The 21,312-nt window shown below is 39.8% G+C and overlaps 1 protein-coding gene across 2 annotated transcripts in view; it reads right to left on the bottom strand.

The window, feature by feature from the left end:
* Positions 1-21,312, bottom strand: part of UNC5C (unc-5 netrin receptor C) — a 370,898-nt gene that overhangs the window by 59,882 nt on the left and 289,704 nt on the right. For both annotated transcript variants that reach the window (XM_075998685.1, XM_075998686.1), the window contains exon 5: positions 3,537-3,717. In XM_075998685.1, coding sequence (XP_075854800.1) covers positions 3,537-3,717 — 181 coding nt within the window. The remainder of the gene's footprint in view (positions 1-3,536; positions 3,718-21,312) is intronic.

Genomic DNA, 21,312 nt, shown 5'->3' with positions numbered 1-21,312 from the left:
AAACTCCACATGTCATGGAAATGTCAGTATAAACTGCTTACTAGTACACTGGTAAGATGGTGTTTGGGGTTTAGGATATATGTACTTCCCTTCTAGCATTTTAATGACAAATCAGTAATCAGGAACTTCCAGAGGTCTTCCAGGAAGGTCTTTGGAGATCCTATGCTTATTCCCCCTTCATTTTATAGAGAAAGAGACAAGGACCCAGAGAATCCTGTTTAAAAGATCATCTGAGATCGGTTAGTGGCAGAACTAGTCCTAGAACCCAAGATTCCTCACCCTTAGTCCAATGCTGTTTTCATTACTGTAAATACTTATTTGTGTTTGATCTTTCCTAAAGAAAATGTACTGCTTGCATTTATGAATATTGAAAGATATCCAATACTATATGATAGAAAGGAAGGGATTGGCATGTGTATTAAACATCCATATAATACATCTATATATACTCTGCCTTCATTAGTTATTTATGACTGGTACATGCTATGATTGTGCCCCATTTCTTCACTGCATTTCAAATGCTGTTAATCCATTTCAGGCCATTTCAAAAAAGATAAAAAGTAGGAAACATTTTATTGCGACTTAAGAAAGGCAATTGCTTACAATTCAACATAGCCATTATCTGGACTGGGAAATTAAACCTCAGAGTAATTAGAGGATTTAAAAAATTTGTATGCATCTGTCCTGTAATTAAAACGACAGTTTTAAAGCATCACTACATTCATCCTTTGGAATATTGTAGTGGTTTTTCTATTCTCATAAGCACACATCCATCTGAATGGTATTATAAGGGAGGTAAAATTTTACCTCTCCCCTCTTAGGATTTTTTCAAATGGGCCTGAGAATAAATTGCCATAAGACATATCAAAAGGAGAAAAGCATACAAAATTATTTAATACGAGAAGTATATGGCACAGAAGATTTCATAAGTAAGTGAAGTCCCAAAGATGAAATTAGAGTTGAACACCCCTATATTGAATTGGACAAAGGGTAGTTAATTGTGAAAAAGGCTAAGAGAAGATTGTGAGTTATTTTAATAAGATCTGTAAAGAATTCTCTTGTTTCGCTTGGCACAGTGGGTCAGGTCTATAATCCTAGCACTCTGGGAGGCCAAGGAGGGAGGATCGCTTGAGTTTAGGAGTTCGAGATCAGCCTAAGCAAGAGACCCCCATCTCTACCAGAAATAGAAAAATTAGCTGACCATGCTGGTGGACAGCTGTAGTCCCTGCTACTTGGGAGGCTGAGACAGGAGGATTGCTTGAGCCCAGGAGTTGGAGGTTGCTGTGAGCTGGAATGACACCACTGCACTCTAGCCTAGGCAACAGAGACAGACTCTTGTCTCCAAAGAAAAAGAGAGAGAATTCTCTTGGTCTCAACTTCCCCTAAATCTAAAGTTCCTATCCTTGATGCTAAGAATGTTACTTTCTTTCTAGAATAGGGAGGACATCTTTCACTTAGGAATTCCTTCTCCTGCTTTTTACAGAAGGAATGTCACAGTGATCTTGTTACCTGCTGTTTTTCAAGTACTTTTAACTCTAAAAAAAATAGTCAATATGGCTGCCAGAGTGGCATATTTTGGGGCGCCATATTCTTAACTCTTCCAATACTATCTGCAGTAAGTACAGTCACAGGCAGACCACATATGTGATGGTGGTCACGTAGTATTATAATGGAGCTGAACAAGTCCTATCACCTAGTGACATCATAGCCATTGTAACATTGCATCGCAATTACTTTTCTTAAAAAATAAATTTAGGGTGGCCTAAGTGTAGAGTTTATGAAGTCTACAGTGCTATACAGTAATGTCCTTGGCCTTCACACTCACTCACCACTCAAAGACTCAGCTAGAGTAACTTCCAGTCTCACAAGCTCCACTCATGATCACTGTCCTATATAGGTGTATGATTTTTTTTTATCTTTTACGCCTATTTTTATAGTGCCTTTTTCTATGTTTACATATGCTTAGTTACACGAAAACTATTGCGTTACGATTGCCTGCAGTATTGAGTACAGCAACATGCTGTGCAGGTTTCTAACCTAGGGACAATGGGCTAGACCACAATGGGCTAGCATAAGTGAGTAGAAGGCTGGACCATTTGGGTTCATATGAGTACACTCTATGCTATTTGCACAATGATGACACTACCTAATGACACACTTCTCAGAATGTACCCCTATCATTAAGGGATGCGTGACTATATGATGAATCACATGCTTGGCAGTGACTGTCCCTCCTTCACAATCAGCCACCACGGCTCCGGGGATATCGTGTATCATCACTAAAACAGTGATGAAAAGCTTAGTTACGTCCTAAGACATGATAGACATGGGCATATCATTCTGGAAGTAGCATAACCTCAAAATACTTCCCAGGGTTGTTTGGTTTCCTCTGAGCCAATGAGTCATCAATAACATGAGGACCTATTATATAGCTAACAACATGAAAATATATATAGACCAGACTTTCAGTCTACAAAGGAGCTGAGCTGGGGGAGATAAAATTGCTCGTGCAATCGCTAGAAAACAACTGAGTGCTAAATTTCCCAGAGAGATAAAAGCATCTATGCTCCGTCAAAATGGGGTATGAAATTGGTACTTCCAGAAAATGACAGGCTTCGAGATGAGGTAGATTCAAAATGACAGGGAATGGGGAGAAGTTTCCTGAGGAGGCATTTTGTGGGACGACGCCATATTGCTAGGATTAGGGCCACCTGGCTAAGATATGGCAACTCTTATCTTCACTCTGCATGGCTCTGATGCAATGAATGGAACAAGTTCTAGGAAGTTAGAATTCCTCAGATCAGCTCCAGCCATCCTGAGAGCCTGCAATCATCGGACCGAGCCTTGTCCAAGAAGTAGCAGTGGGTGCTTTATGCATTTGCACCTCCAGAACTCAAGCTAGATCTTGGTGGTGCAGGTCTTGGATTTGGTGTAAGGGAGAATTTTCCCACCTAATAACAGCACAACTGCAAGCTAGCATGGTTAAGCAACTTTTTCATTTAACCGCAATCTTATGCAAGCTTCATACCCATCTGCTTCTGTAACCACCAGCTTTCCCTTTTACAAGCACATAAAAACCAGCAAATTTTTGACCCCATTTGCTCAGAATTTGGAGGCGAGACCCCTCTGAGCCGCTGGCATAATAAAAGCCTGTTTTGCAGTACTCTCATGTGGCTTTTGGTTTGTTTTTCTCGTCCTATTTGCTATAACATTGGGAAACAGCAGGCGCTCAAATAGGCTCCTTCACTTTCCCAGAAGTTGACTAATAAAGGTCGAGGAAAGTCCAAACCTAGTCTTTTCTTATAAGTATCAGGGAAGCAAAATGTATCTAAAATAAATAAATGGAGACATAACTCAGATACCTTAACAAATAGTTATTGTCTTTTTTTAACAGCAGCAAAACCTGACTGTCCCCGTGAGAGGCAATGTAGATCACAAATGGGTCCTGAGCTTGCTACTTTGAAATTAAAATACCAACGCCAGTGAGAAACTGTAGTTAGGCGTGAACTAGACTGACACCCTGAAACCCCACTCACCGTAGACTATGACAGTGGCCGTTGTGCTCTTCCTCTTGGCGACAATGTTCTTGGCGACACAGGTGTAATTTGCAGTGTCTGAGAGGCGGGCCTGCTTTATGATGAGGTTGTGATCAATAGTAATATAAAAATTCCGATCTTCCACGGGATCGATGATGTCTTCGTTTTTCAGCCATTCCACCTAAAGATAGATGCACAAGAAAAATGAATCAATCCCCAGTACGAACCCCTGGATGGCTGTCAGTCTTAACCTGTGCTGTGTAGTATATACAATGTGGTTTCATGCTGTGAACTTCTGCAAGTTCCTAGCGGGGAATTAACTTTTTGAGGTCATGTTAAGTATCACTCACCTGCCAAACGTGCTGATTCTGTCTGTACCACATTATTCTCAAATGTCAATGAACCAACTGGGAAATACAGAGCTCACATTGTTTTCACTTTGCCCTGCAGGCAGGAACCCAGAATGAGCACTGCCAAGTTCAGAACCCAATCAAAAATAATAGGATAAAACATTTCAAATGGAACTCGAACCTTTCGCGATTTGATTTGTTTACTCTTGGCAACTCACCTGCTGCTTCGCAGGAAAGACTATAAAGACTATTTGAAAAAGCATTTTAGACATCAATGTAGCTGGAGCAAAATAACATCTGGATGATTTACGTGTAGCCTGGCTGAAACATATGGATTAAATATCCCCCCAAATGTACCAATTTGAAAATGTAGCAAAACACATATTTGGAGATGCAGCTGAGCCAAAATATTTGGGGGGTAAAAAAAGTTTTTCTGCCCACCCTTAATACAATCTGAATAGTTTATAAGTCATAATCAAATGTCTCCATTTATATTTCTCCAGCACTCAAATCTTTGGCTCGGGGTTTGCTTTTGAAGACACATGACCTAAGGCCATGATTGTTGAAAACTATTGAATTTATTTCTATGCAAATAACAGCAGTATAGCAACAGTGATGTTCTACTTCCTGAATAAAAAAAGGAAAATATACCCATATAGCCTGTCCTTCTGGAAGATAAGGTATTTCTTATTCTGGCAGTTACTTTTTTTTTTCCCCTATGTACAGGTTTTTTCATAAAGCAAAACAACACTGATATTTGCCACACTTAAACTTTCCTTTTGCATTAGGGTGAATGTGGATACAAGTAACCTTTAGTAGTGGGGAGTCAATATTGTTGCCATTTCCAAAACCTTAAGGAACTTCTCCGACACCACGAGAGGTCTAAAAATTAATCTCTAAATCTGTCAGTGGGTTGGACATTGCACAACTCTAAATTACATTTAACACGGGGACTCTCAAATAATGCTCTTCTAATCCTTGGAAGAGGGGCAAACGTTTAAAGAGAAAAACAAAAATCGACAACAATCCTGAAATGCAGAAACAGATGAGATTGCAGAGCAAGGCCACTGTTTATAATGATGCAAATTTCAAAATAGCTAAACATTCTTGACATTTGTACTCAGGGTAGCGAGAAATAAAATGGAATCCATCTAAAACAGTGGGCTTTTAAAATATGCATGTTGTTTTCAAACACAGACCGCATTGAGCCAGGGTCATGGCTGGAGGTATCTGATATACAAACTCATACTCACTTGACCTGGATTTCTAGAAATTTGGCCCTATGTGTGGTAATATTATATTGCTGGAAATACATGGGGGGGGGGGAAGTAGTAAAATTTATGCTATCAGAAATCTTGACAATAATTGAAAGTTGACATTAATGGGTTTTGAAACTAATCTTTACCTAGGTAACCAATGCCATTCTAGAAAAGGTTTTCTACTAATAGAAGTCACTGTTGAGCTCTTCTAAGTTGGTTTTGGATCCCCTCTGCATTTTTGTGTGCTCAGTGTGCTTTTCTTTCAAGAAGCCACATTGCTCCTCTTCTCTGAAGGACAAAGCTCTTGTACTCATGGATTCTCTTTGTCTGGAAGTATCTGTGAGATCAACATTTCCCTGTTAGCTATAGACTAACAGCTCTAGAAATATGCTTTCAGCAGCCCTGGGTCAGAATCTAAGTTGTAACCCTTTAGAAGTCCCCTGTGGGGATCAGGCTGAAGCTCTATCCCTTGAGACTTCACCTGAATTTCCACCATTACAGGTAGGACATCCCTAATATGAAGATCCAAAATGCTCCAAAATGCAAAACTTTTAAAGCACTGGCATGACGCCACAAGTGAAAAATTCCACACCTGACTTCGTGTGGCTGGGAGCAGTCAAAACGCAGTCACACACAATTTATCCAGCGTCCCCAAGGGAGTGACGGCGATGACAAAAATCCACAGACTGTGCACATGGGTGGCTGAGATGGTGACACCTTTGCTTTCTGATGGTCCAATGGGCACAAACTCTGATTCATGCACAAAGTCATTAAAAATATTGTATAAGGCCAGGCATGGTGGCTCACGCTTGTGATTTTGGCACTTTGGGAGGCCAGGGTGGGAGGATTGCTTGACGTCAGGAGTTCAAGACCAGCCAGGGCAACATAGCGAGACACCGTCTCTACCCAAAAAAACAAAAAAAAAAATTAGAAAAAACTTAGCCAGGCATAGTCTCAGCTACTTGGTAGGATCATTTAGCCCAGGAGTCAGAGGTTATAGTGAGCTATGATCATGCCACTGCAGTCCAGCCTGGGTGATAGAATGAGACCCTTTCCTAAAAATAAATAAATAAAAGTAAAAATATTGTATAAAATCACCTTCAGGCTATGTGTAAAAGATACATATGAAACATAAATGAATTCTGTGTTTAAACTTTGGGTCCCAACTCCCAGACATCTCATTCTGTACATGCAAATCTTCCAACATCTGCAATCCGAAACACTTTTGGCCCCAAATATTTTGGATAAGGGATACTCAACTTGTTCTTGGCTTCTCCTTTTCTCTTCTGCTTGCTCTCTGCCTACTTTACAGGATTCTCCTTAGAAGCACTTTCTTAAAAAAAAATTATTGGCATTCATACCGTTGGCTCATGGTTTGCTTTTCTGGAAAACCTGACTTAAGTCATCGCTGTTCGAAACCATGGTTTCTTCTATGTAAATAATATCAACTTAACAATAGTGACATTACCCTAATCACAAATGACATAAAGAGATCTCAGGGATATTACAAATCACTTGTGAATACGAAGAGTTTAATACATTGGAAGAAAGAGTTCAATCTGCTTGGTTGACAAAACATTTAAAGAGACTTACATGATCACTGGGTATATGATATTTACTTTTTGATATGTAACTCCACATTTTCCTCAGGTATCTCTGGCCAGTGATGGAGCAGTGGGTCCAACCCGAGCCTTGAGGCCCCCTGCATGGCCCTAGTCATGCTGTGGAGACCCCTCTCTCTCCCTATCCCATCTGCCACTTCAATCATAGAAGCTTTGCTTTTATCTGTTTTCCACATTGGGTTTGCTTGCATGCCTTTGTTTAAAGAAACAAGGGGTCCTCCAGCTAGAAAGTGGCTGGGGGGATGCAGAGGGGAGCCCAGGACTTTTTAAGCTTCTGGCAAGTTCCCTGCAGCCCAGGACTGCCAGCCAGGCCAGAGCCCTCTGCTCTGAGGCCACCATCGCCATGACAGGCTCAGGTCAGGACTGCAGGCGCGGTGGATGTTTGATTTCCCAAATCCAACATATCACTGGGCCTGGGGGTTGGGCAGGTGTCCTCCTTGCTCAGCATGGTCCATTCCAGACCATTCTCTCTAAACACCTTTGCTTTGAGTTTCATGCCATTGGATGGTATCACCCAATTTCTACATTCTTTGGTAGTCATTTACAGACCTCCCAGCTTACAGTCGCTTTATCTAAAGCATAATTTTGGGTGATTTTAACAGCCATGAAGATGACTCTTCCACCATTTTGGCCCCTCCCTCATGCAATGATCTTGACCTTTTAAGGTCACACATTCTAGGCTAGCGGTTGTCGACCCCAGCTTCCCAACAGAATAACTTGGAGAACATGTATAATCCATCCATTCTAAATTCAACCTAGAGAATCTAAATCCAACTCACAGAAACTCTTATTCACTGGTATAGAGTCATTATTTTTTTAAACTCCCCAAGGGTTGTCGTTTACTGGTAGGGTTGAGAAATACCACCCTGGATTGTGGTTTAAAATGGAATCCCTGGACCGAGAGCATCGGCGTCACTTTGGAGCTTGACAGAGATGCAGACTGCCATGCTCTGCCCACGTAAACTCAACTCAACCAAAACACGCATCCTACCAAGAATGTCAAGGGGGTGTTTACGCACGTTAAAGTTTAAGAAGCAGGGTTTGGCTCTTGCCTTTACCATGCACTGCAACCCCTCCCATGAATTCACTTTTAATCATCTTTCCCTTTTTCTGTTTTCTGTCTTTCCTGCTAGCTGTCTCTGGTACTCTAGTTCAACAATCCTTCACCAGGATCTACACTCAATGACCAGCTTTATTTCTCCATCTCTTGTGTAACCTCGTCCCTCTTTACCAAGGGTAAATCCCAACGTCTAACTTTACATATAATTCTTGAATTATACCCTCCACTCTCTCATCCCTTTTTTTTTTTTTTTTTTTTTTTTTGAGACAGAGTCTCACTCTGTTGCCCAGGCTAGAGTGCTGTGGCCTCAGCCTCGCTCACAGCAACCTCAAACGATCCTCCTGCCTCAGCCTCCCGAGTAGCTGAGACTACAGGCATGTGCCACCATGCCTGGCTAATTTTTTAATATATATATATATTTTTAGTTGGCCAATTAATTTCTTTCTACTTTTAGTAGAGATGGGGTCTCGCTCTTGGGCTCAGGCTGGTTTCAAACTCCTGATCTTGAGCAATCCACCTGCTTCAGCCTCCAAGAGTGCTAGACTTACAGGTGTGAGCCACCACGCCTGGCCTCTCATCCCTCTCTTAATTGTAAGAGACTCACTTGGCCACCTTCCCCGACAGCACCTCCGTCTCCTAGAGTGGGCTCATGTTGAATTCATGACAATGGAACATGAGTAGGCTTTTAATTCTGCGGAGAAGACATACTCTATATTTCCATGGCTCACCCTCCCACTCTTCCAGACAACTATTTCACGCTTTCTCTTCTCTCCTTAAACACTATCCCACCCCCTTCATCCTCACTTGCACCTGATGGCCAGGATTTCTGTGTCACTGAGAAAACAGACAATCGGTCACAAGAGATCTTCCAGAGCTCCTACCATCCGCCCACCCAGCCCTGTCTGCACCCTGGCTCTTGTCACTCGGGGAGCTCTCTGTGCTCCCATGTCACCTCTAATTTGTACCCTGTGTCCTGTTCCCATTCTCCTACTCAAGGGCAAGTCCCTGCAATTCTCCTTTCTCTCTCTCTCTCCTAAATTATTCAATTTCCCTCCATACTGAGTCATTTCCACCAGCCTACACATGTGTTTTTTTCACAACTTAGAACAAAAAGCCTCCCCACCCATTTCTGCTTCTAGCCCTCCCTTCTCTACCATTTCTCTGCTGGCCTTACAAAACTCCTTGCAACAGTTGTTTGTACTCACTGTCTTGCATTTCCATCCTCTTCAACCCTACTGAACCCAATCTCTACTCATTTCCACCACTTTGTGGGGACTGATCTCTCTCCCTTTGTCACTTGTACTGGTGAGTGCCTTCGTGCTATCTCACCTGACTTATCTGCAGCCCTGGTCCTAGGCCCTCTCTCCTCCTCTCTTGCTTTCTCTGGACACGACACTTTCCTGGGTTTTGTCCTCCTTCCTTCATCCCTCCCGGCTTCCTTGGGCTCGCATTTGTGTCCCTGTGGCTCAGTCCTTTGACTTATGCTGTTTTTCTATTTTCTATCTGTATTCACTTCCTTGGTGAGCTCATCCAGCCTCACACATTATGACTCCTAAATTTATCTCCAGCCCGGAATCCGACCTTGAACTTCAGACTCATATATCCAACTGCCTTCTTGCAGCTTCACCCAGTCATGAGATAATGACCTCCCGAACTTCCTTTCCAAACATGCTCCACCCCCTCTCAGCTAATGCCAACTCCAGCCTGCTAGTCACTGGGACACAAACCTCCGCCTTAGCAGGACTGACTGCTCTTTTCCTCTTTCTTTGCCCATTCCGTGTAAGAGCAGCACATGAGGAATGGGGCCACTCAGACCCTCACATGCCCACCTCCTTCCTGGTTCAGATCACTGTCATTTCTATCTTGGATTATGGCAACAATTTCCTGTCTTACTTTCTGCTTGGCCCTCAACTGTGCATTTTCAACACCATAGTTAGAGCGATCCATAACCCCCAAGTCAGCCTGCTATGGCTTATCTCGACCTTTCCAAATGGCTCCTTAGCTCACTCAGGGTCAAAGCCAAAGTCCTTCCAACAACCGGCCTGAGCCTACAATACAGCTTCCAGACAATTTTAATTTTCAGTAAGCAGAGAGTTAGACATCTTTTGATTTCAATTCAATTCCCCAAGCCCTGAGTACCTACTATGTGCCAATCACTGCACATAGTGGGGGGAGGAGGAGAAGAGACAAAGTAAATGCCTGCTTGTAGAGCTCTCAGGATAAGACAAACCTACACACACACACACACACACTCACAGACACACACAATGACAGTGAGATAGAGAAACAACAGACATGAGCTACAATGGAGGTAAACTGAGGCTCAAGTTGGGGAGAGGACATCTGAGGAGGAGATGTATACACTAGTCTCTAAGGATGAAGTTCAGCTTTCTGGGAATACTAGGAAGGGAAGCAGGGGACGTGAGGACTTGTGAGGAGGAGGAGGGAGCACGTGCTTTGGGACAGGCTGGGTGATCAAGTGTCAACTACACAGTCAGGGGGAGCGAGGATGGAGAAATTGGCTTTCAGGAAAGCACCGAGGGACTGCGACGCCATGCTGACACATACAGCCTTTACCTAGAGTTACTGCAGTCCAGGGAAAGGTCGAAGGTGAAGAAGTGGCACAGTGACGCTTTGACTTAAGAACGACTGTTTTGGGGTGCATTAGAAGGAGGCACAGTGTAAGGTGGAGACCAGCGAAAGAGCTATGACCACGGTCCAGGAGAAAGACTGTCAAGAGTGAATTAAGAAAGTGACAAGAGGGATGGGGAGGAAAGATGGATTCGGAAGGCAATTTGAAGGGACAGAGGACAGAACCTAGGAGCAAGGAAAGGAAGGTGCAAAGGGACTCGCTGCCAGTTTCTGGCTTGGGGACCCGTGTATGGAGCAGGGATACAGGAGGCAGAAAAAGGACTGAGGGCTGGTGGCAGGGCATGGTAGTGCACGCCTATAGTCCTAGCTGCTCTGGAGATTGAGGTGGGAGGATCGTTTGAGGCCCAAAGTCTGAGGCCAGCCTTGGCAACATGGGGAGACTCTGTCTCTGAAATTCAAAAGAAAAGAAAAAGCAAAGAAAAGAAAATGCAAAGGCAAGAAAAGAAAATAAAAGAACTGAAAGCTGAAAGGATGAGTTCGGATTTGGCTGCTCTTACAAAAAATACAGGTAGCCCAGCATGATTTTGACAATAGCTAAATTGTTCAAAATTCCCATTATTTCCATTGACAGTGATTTTATTCTCTTAAAAGTTTTGAAATACTTAAAAAAAAATAACCCCAATGACTTCTGCTTCTCTTGGATTAGCTGTATGTTAGCATTATCCATCTGCACGTGGATATTGATGAAAAGGACATGTGAGGGCCCAGGGTGGCTGAAACAGCATTTATTACCACTTTGGCTCACGCGGAAATGATAATGCATTAATGAAAACAGAGAGAGAAGGTATAAAGGAGGGAAAACGATGTGTGAGAGTAACTTGTTTATTATGTAAAGGATTGTCTAAATCAGCAAGAGAAGTGCCATAACATCCAATTTAACATATATATATATATATATATATCCTTTCCATGCAATGTCTCCAAAAGCAACACTACTAAAATAACATTCTTCCATTTGAAGCAATTCCACAATGAGTCTCTTTACATACGCTGTATATAAAATTCTAAGAAATAATACAGAGTCTTTTGTTGTGCTAGAATTTTATTGTATTGAAGAGCCATTAATTACACTGTTGCAATACTATTTATTTGCAAGCTAACCTTGGTTAATCAGGAGTCCATTCTCTGCTCTGGCCTCTGAGTTCTTGTTCATATTTTGGTCCTTTTAATGCTTTTCATTAATTTCACCATAAGGCTCATCTTTCCCCCTCACTCCTCCCATTTAACAAACTGATTTATACAAGGGAGACATCTTTCTGTGTTTGAAGTTATTTTTAGCTACATATAAAACATTCAGGAAGAGAGAAAAATAGGCTGAAGTTCAGAAAACAATAAAAGGCTTCGACCATAAACCATGACTTCTTGTCACGGCTGTAGGGATACAGTTTCTGTCCTTATGGCTCAGTAACTGCAGCCTTTTCGATAATTTGGGGGCATATTTGAAGTCATGTGCTCAAGTGTTTATAAAGACATTCTCTTTATCATTTTATTATTCTGTTTATTTTTATTAACAGGTAATAAAAATAGTTATAAGGCAATATTAGGCTAACTATTTGCATATTCTCTTGTTGTTTGCATATTCTCTTGTTGTCGATTGGTCCCACATGTACAATGAAGAATCTTACTCCAAGGGGTAGTTACTAAAGTCACATCCAAGAGTGTGGCTCTCAAAAGCTTGGGCTCAAAACTGAACTTTGCAATTTTGGGACTAATGTCCATGCCTCCCTTGGGTAAGTTTCTTGTCTTCTATATGCCTCAAGGCCCTCATTTATGAAATAAGGATATTTCTAGAACCCATTCTATAAGGTTCTTAAGGTTAAAATGAGGTAATATACATAACACTTAGTGCCTGGCCTACAGTAAATATTCTAAAATTATTATTAACGCGTAATTAAGAATATACTAAAGAGGTGGGCCAAACCCCAAACAACTCTAATAGAAAAGAAAACAGTGTTAATCTCAAAACAAAAAGAAAACTATTTTAACATTTGAGCTCCTTTAGCCTTCATTGACACTTCTAGTACATAAAGCCCACTCATTAGATTATAACTCTTTGAGACTACATTAGAACTATAAAGGTAATTCAGTATAAACTGACCACTCTAGTTTGTAGGCTAACCCTAAATACATATTTCCACTTAAACTCTATGATGTCATAATTCTGTCATTAGCATGCATTTGCTTTGTGGCTATTATATTAATCAATCTGTATAAAATTATTTTAATTCTTGTAGGTTATAAGAAATCATCACACTATATCCATTTTTAAAAAGTATACGTAGAATAGATTTTAATCAGAGACATTTTATCAAAATAAATCTGAGAAATATTCACTATTGTACTTTGTAATAAGGTATAGATGATAGATAATGTATATATTATAATTATTTTTATCTAGACCTCAACCATCTGCATTTTTGTAGTTTTTGTTTTACCTGTGTGAGTTTTCCATTTCTTTTCTCCTGGTACTTCAAGTTAGTCCTCACTGCCTGTTTTTTCAATGATATCAGTCTCTACCCCACCCCTACCCCCTTACCCCTAACACCACATATATCATTAGCTTTAACACTTTTATCCACTTCCTTAAGAGATGGAATTTCCTTCCAGCCACCTCTGCACTCCCCACTGTCCCCAAGTTCAGGAGTGGCTGTCCCTGAGCTCTCTTCTTTGTTCTTCTTTCTCCCACAGAGAGGATTCAGTGTTAGGTCTAATGGGAAAGGAGAGATAGAAGTTACGGGACACACATTGTGTTTAAGGAATCATTACCATCCTTTGGGGTTGAGAAGTAGGAGATGTGGGTTGAAGGAGAAGAGGGCTCCCTGGAGTCCCTAATCATGAGAATCCGGACCTGCTTTTAGGGAGCAGAGAGAGTTCAAAAGTAGAAAACGCCCCTGTGTTCAAACTGGGAGGGCACAGAACGGGGTAGGAGGAATGGTGAGAGGTTGGCCAAGGGGAAAAAGGAGAAAGTCCAGGACTTATTTTGAGCATTCCAGGAACCCAGCTGGGTCCCTAATGTTTATTCCTTACAACGGCTCAGTGAAGGAGGTGCTATATGCCCACTTTTCAGATGAGAAGACTGACGCTCATAAATAAGAGCTTGCACAGGTGTACAAAGCTTGTGAAGGAGCAGAGATCTGAATTTAGGACTGCCGCCCGACCTCTGCACTCTCCTCTGTCTACAAAGCAAAGAATTGGGAGGAGACAACAATAGAGCTACAATTTGAGCATTGACAGAGTGGGCTACAGATCATGTGAAAGAGGCTAGAAAAGCAGGGACACCAAGATACCTCTCATCCACTCCAGGACTTGGGCTTGGGCTAGCCTCGGGCTGGTGTCCCCAGGGAAACGGTGAGGTCCTTAGGAAAGAGGCACTAAATGCACCCTTTGTTATCACCAGAGCGTGTGCCACTTGTATGCCCAACACAGGTTTGCTTTCCAGGCTAGCACTAACACTGCCTGCAGTTTGATAATAGAAGTATCAGGAAAGCCTCCTTGCTCTCCCAAAATTGCCCTCCAAATTTTCAGCAGTGACTTGAAATGCCTTTAGGAGAAACCAGTTTTAAATTCCACCAATCTCCTAAGCGAAGTATCATAAGAACAGGAAAACAAACACCACACGTACTTGCTATTTAATTGGAACTAATTGAAGAGCACTCATGTGCACAAATGAAGGTAAAACTCAATGGAAACCAAGTAGGTTGGGAGGGTGTAGGAGGGAATGGGTGAAATCACACCTAATGGGTACAATGCACACACTATCTGGGGTATGGGCACACTTACAACTTTGACTCAAGCAATCCATATAACCAAAACATTTGTACTCCTGTAATACTCTGAAATAATAATTAAAAAAAAAATCCCACCATTGGAAGAATCTCTTCACATGCAAATGACCTGGAGAAATAAACTAAAACAAATACAGAATTTCAAATCATAGCAATAAATGATTCAGGGAAGACTCTTCTTGGTTTCGATAGAGGAGGTTGAAGGTGCCAGGATTTTGAATTGGATTCAAGAGGGATTTCAAGCTAGGATTTTAAAGCTTGGATTCAAGTACCCAGCAGTGTGCAAACATGTTTCCTTAAGACATGTTTAAGGAAATCAGTATTTATTTCTTTAACTTCCACATACACTCTTTCCTCAAACTCATTTCCCTAAGAACTTGCCCTCTATTTATCAAAAGAAAGACATCCCTTGCATTGAGATCTTACCATCATGCATTGCGTAAGAATGTACAAACCTTCAGGGTGCCAGACAAGGGAATAATTTGGGGGAGCATTAGTGTGGTAGTTGAGAAAATAAGGGTCTGTAATAACTGGGCAACAAATACTTTTGCAAGTCAAGTGGCTTACAATGCTTTGCTTTCATCAAAATTACAGGAGGACCTAATATGCCAGATGACAGGTCACTAAACATTTAGATGGTAGATCACGATGTAATGTTTGGCATATAACTCAGAAGATGTGCGAAGAGTAGAGGGATATTGTTACGACACAACCTCACTCCACATATTCCTGTTTACTTATGTGCGAGAAGAAGATTCTCAGTATTTTAACTTATTATAAATGGCAGAAATATAATTGATTGCATTCTGTCTCATTTCAACAGTAACATTCAGACATGGCTAAATGAGCTAACTGGAGGGAAGAGGTGATGGTCCCATTTCTCCTATTAAAAGACATATTTCCAATAAAAATTCAGTCTTTATGCTAAGTGATTACTTCTTAAAATTTATAGTACACTTGGGTTCTTCAGACAAATTGTGCACTAATCATAATCCAGAAGAAATTTAACACTTTGATCATGGAAAATAACATGTGATAATAATGCGAATTATTATCACAGAGAAGTGTGGTATGATGCTCAATACAAACTTTTATGCCTAAAATGTATTCTAGTAGGGTAAAATTCTATAAGGAGAATGGTGTAGAAATACGAGTTAAAATAGAAAAAGGAACACGGTAAATTTTCCTGCCATTAAAGAAGAGTTTGTTTTCCTATTTTGTTGATTGATGACGTTGAGCAAGAAATCACTATGGTGTTTGCATTCCATTGGAATCATCTGGGGCTATTTGAGGCCATTCTCATGCCTGGATCCCTCCTGCAGAGCTTCCAATTTAATTAGGCTGACAAAGGGTGTTGGCACTAGTGGTTTTAAATGCTCCTCAGGTGACACCAATGTGCAGCCAGGGTTGAGAACAAGCTTGTATGTATTGAGTTATCCACCCAATAAATACGAAAAGCCTAACAGGTGCTGAATGGATCCCAGTATCTCCTCACAGTGGTCCCCTCTCTACAAATGGGGTTCTTCTGATCTTGCTCTTCTTAAATAATGGAGTTGTCAATGGTTCCTAAAGTTGAGATTAATTTCTCTTTTACATTCTAAATTCTTACATTCTTAATTTACATTACATTCTTAAGTTACATTCTTAATTTCTCTTGTACATTCTAAAATTCACGACGTGTGTATAAATAACACACAACACAATAAAATGTGCTTACTTTACTTACTTTTAGAAAATTGATGAGATCGATGTAATACTTTTTAAATAAAAGACTTTCTCCCCCCCCCCCGAAGACATTTTTGCCCAGATGTTATCTAATTAGCTTAGGAAAATCCATCAAATAAGGTCAAATATACAATTTTGTATCATTTTAATGAACCGAATTTGAGAAACATACAGTCAATAAAACTCTTTTTTTGTTATAAGGGGAAAAAGTGCTTCGGAGTCAGACAGACTGGGCTCTGTACACCCCAGCCCTCCCACTAATTGAGTTTGCAAACTCGTGTAGGCTACAAATTCCCAGAATCATAATCTTCACCTGTGTGATGAGAAGAACCAGCCCTCCCAGGGTTGTAGCAGGATTTAATGAGATATGCAAGGGAAAAGCACCTGGAATTAGGAGATAGTCAATAAATTTAATTTAATTGCCTCTTCCCTAGTGCTAACTTTACCCCAAATAGAGCTCTATCTACATAAATGTATTTTAAACACCGATGATTCAGTGTCCCTTAGTGTCTCTATTAAAAAGTACATATGTTCAAATTCATATGAACAAATTCATAGTATCTTCCCAAAACTCCTGGGAGAAATCCGACTTTCAATTTACCACTGCACAGGTCTATAGGTGGTGGTTTATGAGTCTTTCTCTGGGAAGAAAGTTCCCCTTTATTTACAGCCTCAATCCCTTCTCCTATATGCTCCAGAAGAGATGTCATATTTCTAGCCTTCCTGCATGAGGACCAGTTCCCAGCTCTTGCAGTAGAAGCATAAAATGTTTAGACACTCCCTGCAATGTACGTTCGTTCAGTTCTACTGATGTCTTCAGTGGGGCATAGGGTTCTCAAAACACTAACGTGATTTTATTAATGAAGATGAGTGAGTCCTAATTTGATTGCAGGTTTTAGGACTGGAGCATATTGATCCTATATTGTATGTTCCCAGAAAAGGTGTATAAAACTGTCATCCCTACTTGTGTGTGCAGTGTGATTTAAGGGGCAACTTTTTTATGGCGCCTAGATGCATGGTTTTATAGTTTCACTGTTACTGCTATTTTATAAAAGTCAGAACTATTGGCTGTATAAGTACTGTGAGGGAAAGAAGTTTTGCAGCAGAACATAGAGATCATTTTTCTATGGCTCAGGCTTCCATAATTTCTTTTGAGTAGCTACTCTGGCATTCAACAACCCTCATATTTCAAAAATTCCCTCTTCCTTCTTCCCTAAATACTTTATTCTTCAGTTTAAACTGATTTTTGATTTGTATCACCAGCAAAGACAGATCAATATTCCCAATGGATTATCCATTTATAGTTCACAATTAAATATGGCATAAATTATAATCCTCAATTTAATCTTGACTTCCCATACTCATTTTCTCACTCTCATTCACTTCCCTCCTATCTTTCTAATTAAAGATCATAAAAGCTTGGCTACCTAAGACAGATTTCAAAACTTTCACTTCTAGTTGTTTTCCTATATTGAGAGAATATAAAGTGGTGCCCCATTTAGATAAGACAGTTATTTTCCAAACATTATTTCCAGTAATTGTTTTCATAGTTTGCTAGAAAAAGCTATTTTCTAAATATAACCTTGTTCATGTTTTACTATTAAAAAACAAAAAACAAATATTTTGAGCAGAGTGATATAATAATAATAAAAAAGAAACAACTATGATTTCTTCCTTGATGCTTCACCCCTTCTAATTTCCTAGGCAAATGGGATGTATCCCAGCATGAATCATATATCAGAGGCTTTCTAGGAATGTCTGGCACTAGTATTAGCGACCATAACTATTTTCAAATACATTAAATGTCTGCTGTGTGTTGTTCCTTTTTTTTTTAAAGCAAATTAGTACAATGGTAAGACAAATAATTCATAATCTGATATTCCAGTGTTATTTCCTGATCAACTATTTCTAATGAAACAACAGGAACATATTTGAAACCACAATATTATAGATATTGGAGTGACAAATGATGATGTTGTATCTTTAGGTGATAAAAGTGCATAGGTGCATATAATTAAATGTTAGGAATGGGAGCTGTATTGGCCAGAAAGTATATACATTAGATTCTAAACTAAACAAAAAGATTTTAAGACTTGTTTTGACTACCTTTAAGATGACTAATGTGTTGATTTCATAAGTCTCTTCTTCATATTTTCTGAATGAACACAAGGGTACAGGCACTGTATGCATTATGAAATAATTTGGCTACATTCTCTCTCTGTAACCCTGCCAAGTAATGGAACCAAAAATGCCAATAAAACAACAATAGAAACAAAATCAGTTTTCCATCAATCAGAAGGCTCCAAAGTTCAGATACATACAAACAGTTCAGTAGAAATGATAACAAATTATAACCTGATCCTGATTCACATATGCTTATAATACTATCAGTAAAATCCTACAGGCTGAATTTTGTGTTTCCTTTCAGTGTGCTATTTTATATCGATAAAGCTGAATTGTTTTTGAGAGTTTTAAATATTTCTACTTAAGAACTTTATTTCTGTAGTTCAGGGTAAATAAATAACATCCTGCATTTGACCAATAGATCAATAGCATTTTTTTTCACTGTTGTTAAAAAGGAAGGAAAGACCACTTAAATTCCTTTTCAGAGATCTTACAGAGATGGCTGGACTTTGGTCAGGACCATACTAATAATGAGAGGTGCTCAAGCTCCTCAAAAATCACCATGGGTACCCTTTCCCTTCTCATACATTAACTTGTTAACCCTATGATTGGTTAAGGCATTGTCTAATCATATATGTCAATAATAAAGAGCAAAGCACCTTGCAGTTTTCTTTCCTATTCTACTCTCTGTAAAAGATGGATGTGTTGTGTCTAATTATTCACTGATTGGTATCGGGAGAAACATTAACATAATTGGTGCATTTGCTCTAATTAACAGGGGGAAACTGCCACATGCCACCCAACATGAAAAGTGAGTCCAGTAACCATGAGCTAGAACAACCCAGGTCTATGAGAAAGGTTACTTTGTTAAACTCAAACCCGAGCCCATCAAGTCAAAAACGCTGGGGTTGAAAATCACACAGCAGAGCTGAGAAGTGTGTGCGCACCTAAGAGAATGAAGGTTCAGCCCAGAATCCTTGTGTCACAGGTCCATTAATCAAACAAATGGGAAAAGCAATTATGGAGCTATTATCAAATGCACACGCAGCTAGGCCAAGATTCTCGAAACAGCATTAGCTAGTAGCTGGGAGTCTGCCAAGTTTAACAGACTGGCTTAGAAGTGACAAATTTTAAGTTTTTGTGTATTTGTTTGCTTTAACCTTGCCCTTTAGCGGTTTTTTTCCCCCCCAAACTTTACTGCATTGTAGAATCAGCTGGAGAGCTTTTAAAAAATCCTGATAACCAGGCTGGACCTATGAAATCAGCATCCCTAGGGTGGGACTTAAAGCATTTGGTAGTTGCTAATAATTCACGGGTGATTGCAACGTGTCTCCAAGTTTGAGAACCAGCATTTCAGACTGGTTTTGGTGATCTTGCTAAGATCTGATTAAGTGGTCTGGGGTGAGGCCTCAGACACTAAGAAGCTTCTAGATCATCTATATACCACAATTTGAATAGCAAGGCTCTGACAATTCCAAAAGAAATCTATGGCTAATAAGCCTTCCGTAGAGTTTGACAGATAGAATTTGCATCCAATTGCTCTAGAGTTCGAAATCTCAGTATTTTCTTGTTTCTTGTACTTGTGCTAGGTGTCTCACCATGCCTTATATAGGTGCTTTAAATAACCAAGAAAGCCCTTTCCTGTGGTTACCTGTGTTAGATGTTCTCTCTTGCCAAGAAACAAAGGCTACTGTGTAGTTTTTTCCTTCTCAGATTTGGAATAAAAGGAGTATTCATTCACTACCGTGTAATATACTTTGTACCTTTCAGTAGCTTTGTGAAAGCATGGTTATTTTTTAGGCTTAAAAAAAAAAATGTTGGTCTTTAAACAAGCTGAAATTATATCTTTAGACAATGGTTTAAAAAAAAAAATAGCCAAAGGAGAAGGAAAAAAAAAGCGAGCGGGAACTGTAGTGACATTTTGCTCAGTTGTTGTAACTTCTGCAAAGGGAAGGCATTTGCCAAGAAAGGGAATTTGTTCTCCTGCAGGGGAAACACTCCCTTAATTGCACATATGTCTGGCTCATTGCTTTTGAGAGTTGAAGGTACATAGACCATATTGTGGAAGCCAACTTGTCTTGAAATCGGAAAACTTCTAAAACCTAAGTTTGTGAAGAGATAAAAGCATGCTCACAAATTAACTAATAGCAAAAACAACCAAAAAAAAAAAAAAGAAATAAAATAAAGAAACAGAAAAGACAAAGTAGAATATATAATAACACCTTCCAAGGGAGCAAAATGGTACCTAAGTATCCTTAAAAGATTTTTTAAAAGACAAAAGGATGAGAAATTGACTTGTCCATGGCTAGTTCCTAACCGGCTTTTACTGTAAAAACTCACCTTTCAGAATAAGTAACTCTCAACCTTTTTTTCTTATTTATCAATTAAGTGTTTAGGATTGTTGCTAAATCTCATCATTAGAAAATGCAAGCTTTTTTTGCTATGTCTGCTACTTTTTATTTACAACTTTACAATAAATAGTGCCTGCAGGCATATGGAGAATCATTAGAAAAAACTCCAAATCAAGAGAACTTGTCAAAGACACAAAAACTTTTTGAATAAACAAGGGCTCTTAAAATTTAAAAAAAAAAGCAAAAAAAAAACCTCTTGCTCTGTGATTATGTGCACGGGCTAATTCTTTGCCTGTGGCTGAACTAACACTGAGAAAACAGATCAAGTCCACTGACCACTGATTTTAGGTTATCTGATTTAGAAAAAAAAGCTTATTCCAATGGGTCAGCTGAACTTCGGAAAGATTTCATTTTCTCCTGAAAGACCAAACATATTCTAGATTTTCTTCATTTCATAAAACCAAATTTAAATGCCAGATCAGAGTTTTTTATTCCCCCTTAGAAATTAAAAAATATATATCCTTTATTTCTTTGCTTTTCTTCATTTCTTCTATTCCATCCTAGGATAGATGACCACCTTCTCTTGCTTGGGGGATGGCAAGATCCCTTAACTGGTGTCCCTGCTTCAATTCTTGCACTTCTAAAATACATTTTCCATGCATCCGCCAGAATGATATTTTAAAGATATAAATCAGGCAATGGCCATTCCTTACTGAAAATCTCCAATGGCTTTTCACGTGTTTAGAGACAACTCCAAATCACTTACAATGTCTACATGTCCTTGTCCTCATCCTTCCCTCCTGACTCAATGTCTTCCTGCCCTCCTCGCTGCTCAGATACACTGGCCT

Source organism: Microcebus murinus, chromosome 29 (assembly GCF_040939455.1).
Source record: "Microcebus murinus isolate Inina chromosome 29, M.murinus_Inina_mat1.0, whole genome shotgun sequence".
In the NCBI taxonomy this organism is placed as follows: Eukaryota; Metazoa; Chordata; class Mammalia; order Primates; family Cheirogaleidae; genus Microcebus; species Microcebus murinus.
This window is presented reverse-complemented; position numbering and strand designations above follow the sequence as displayed.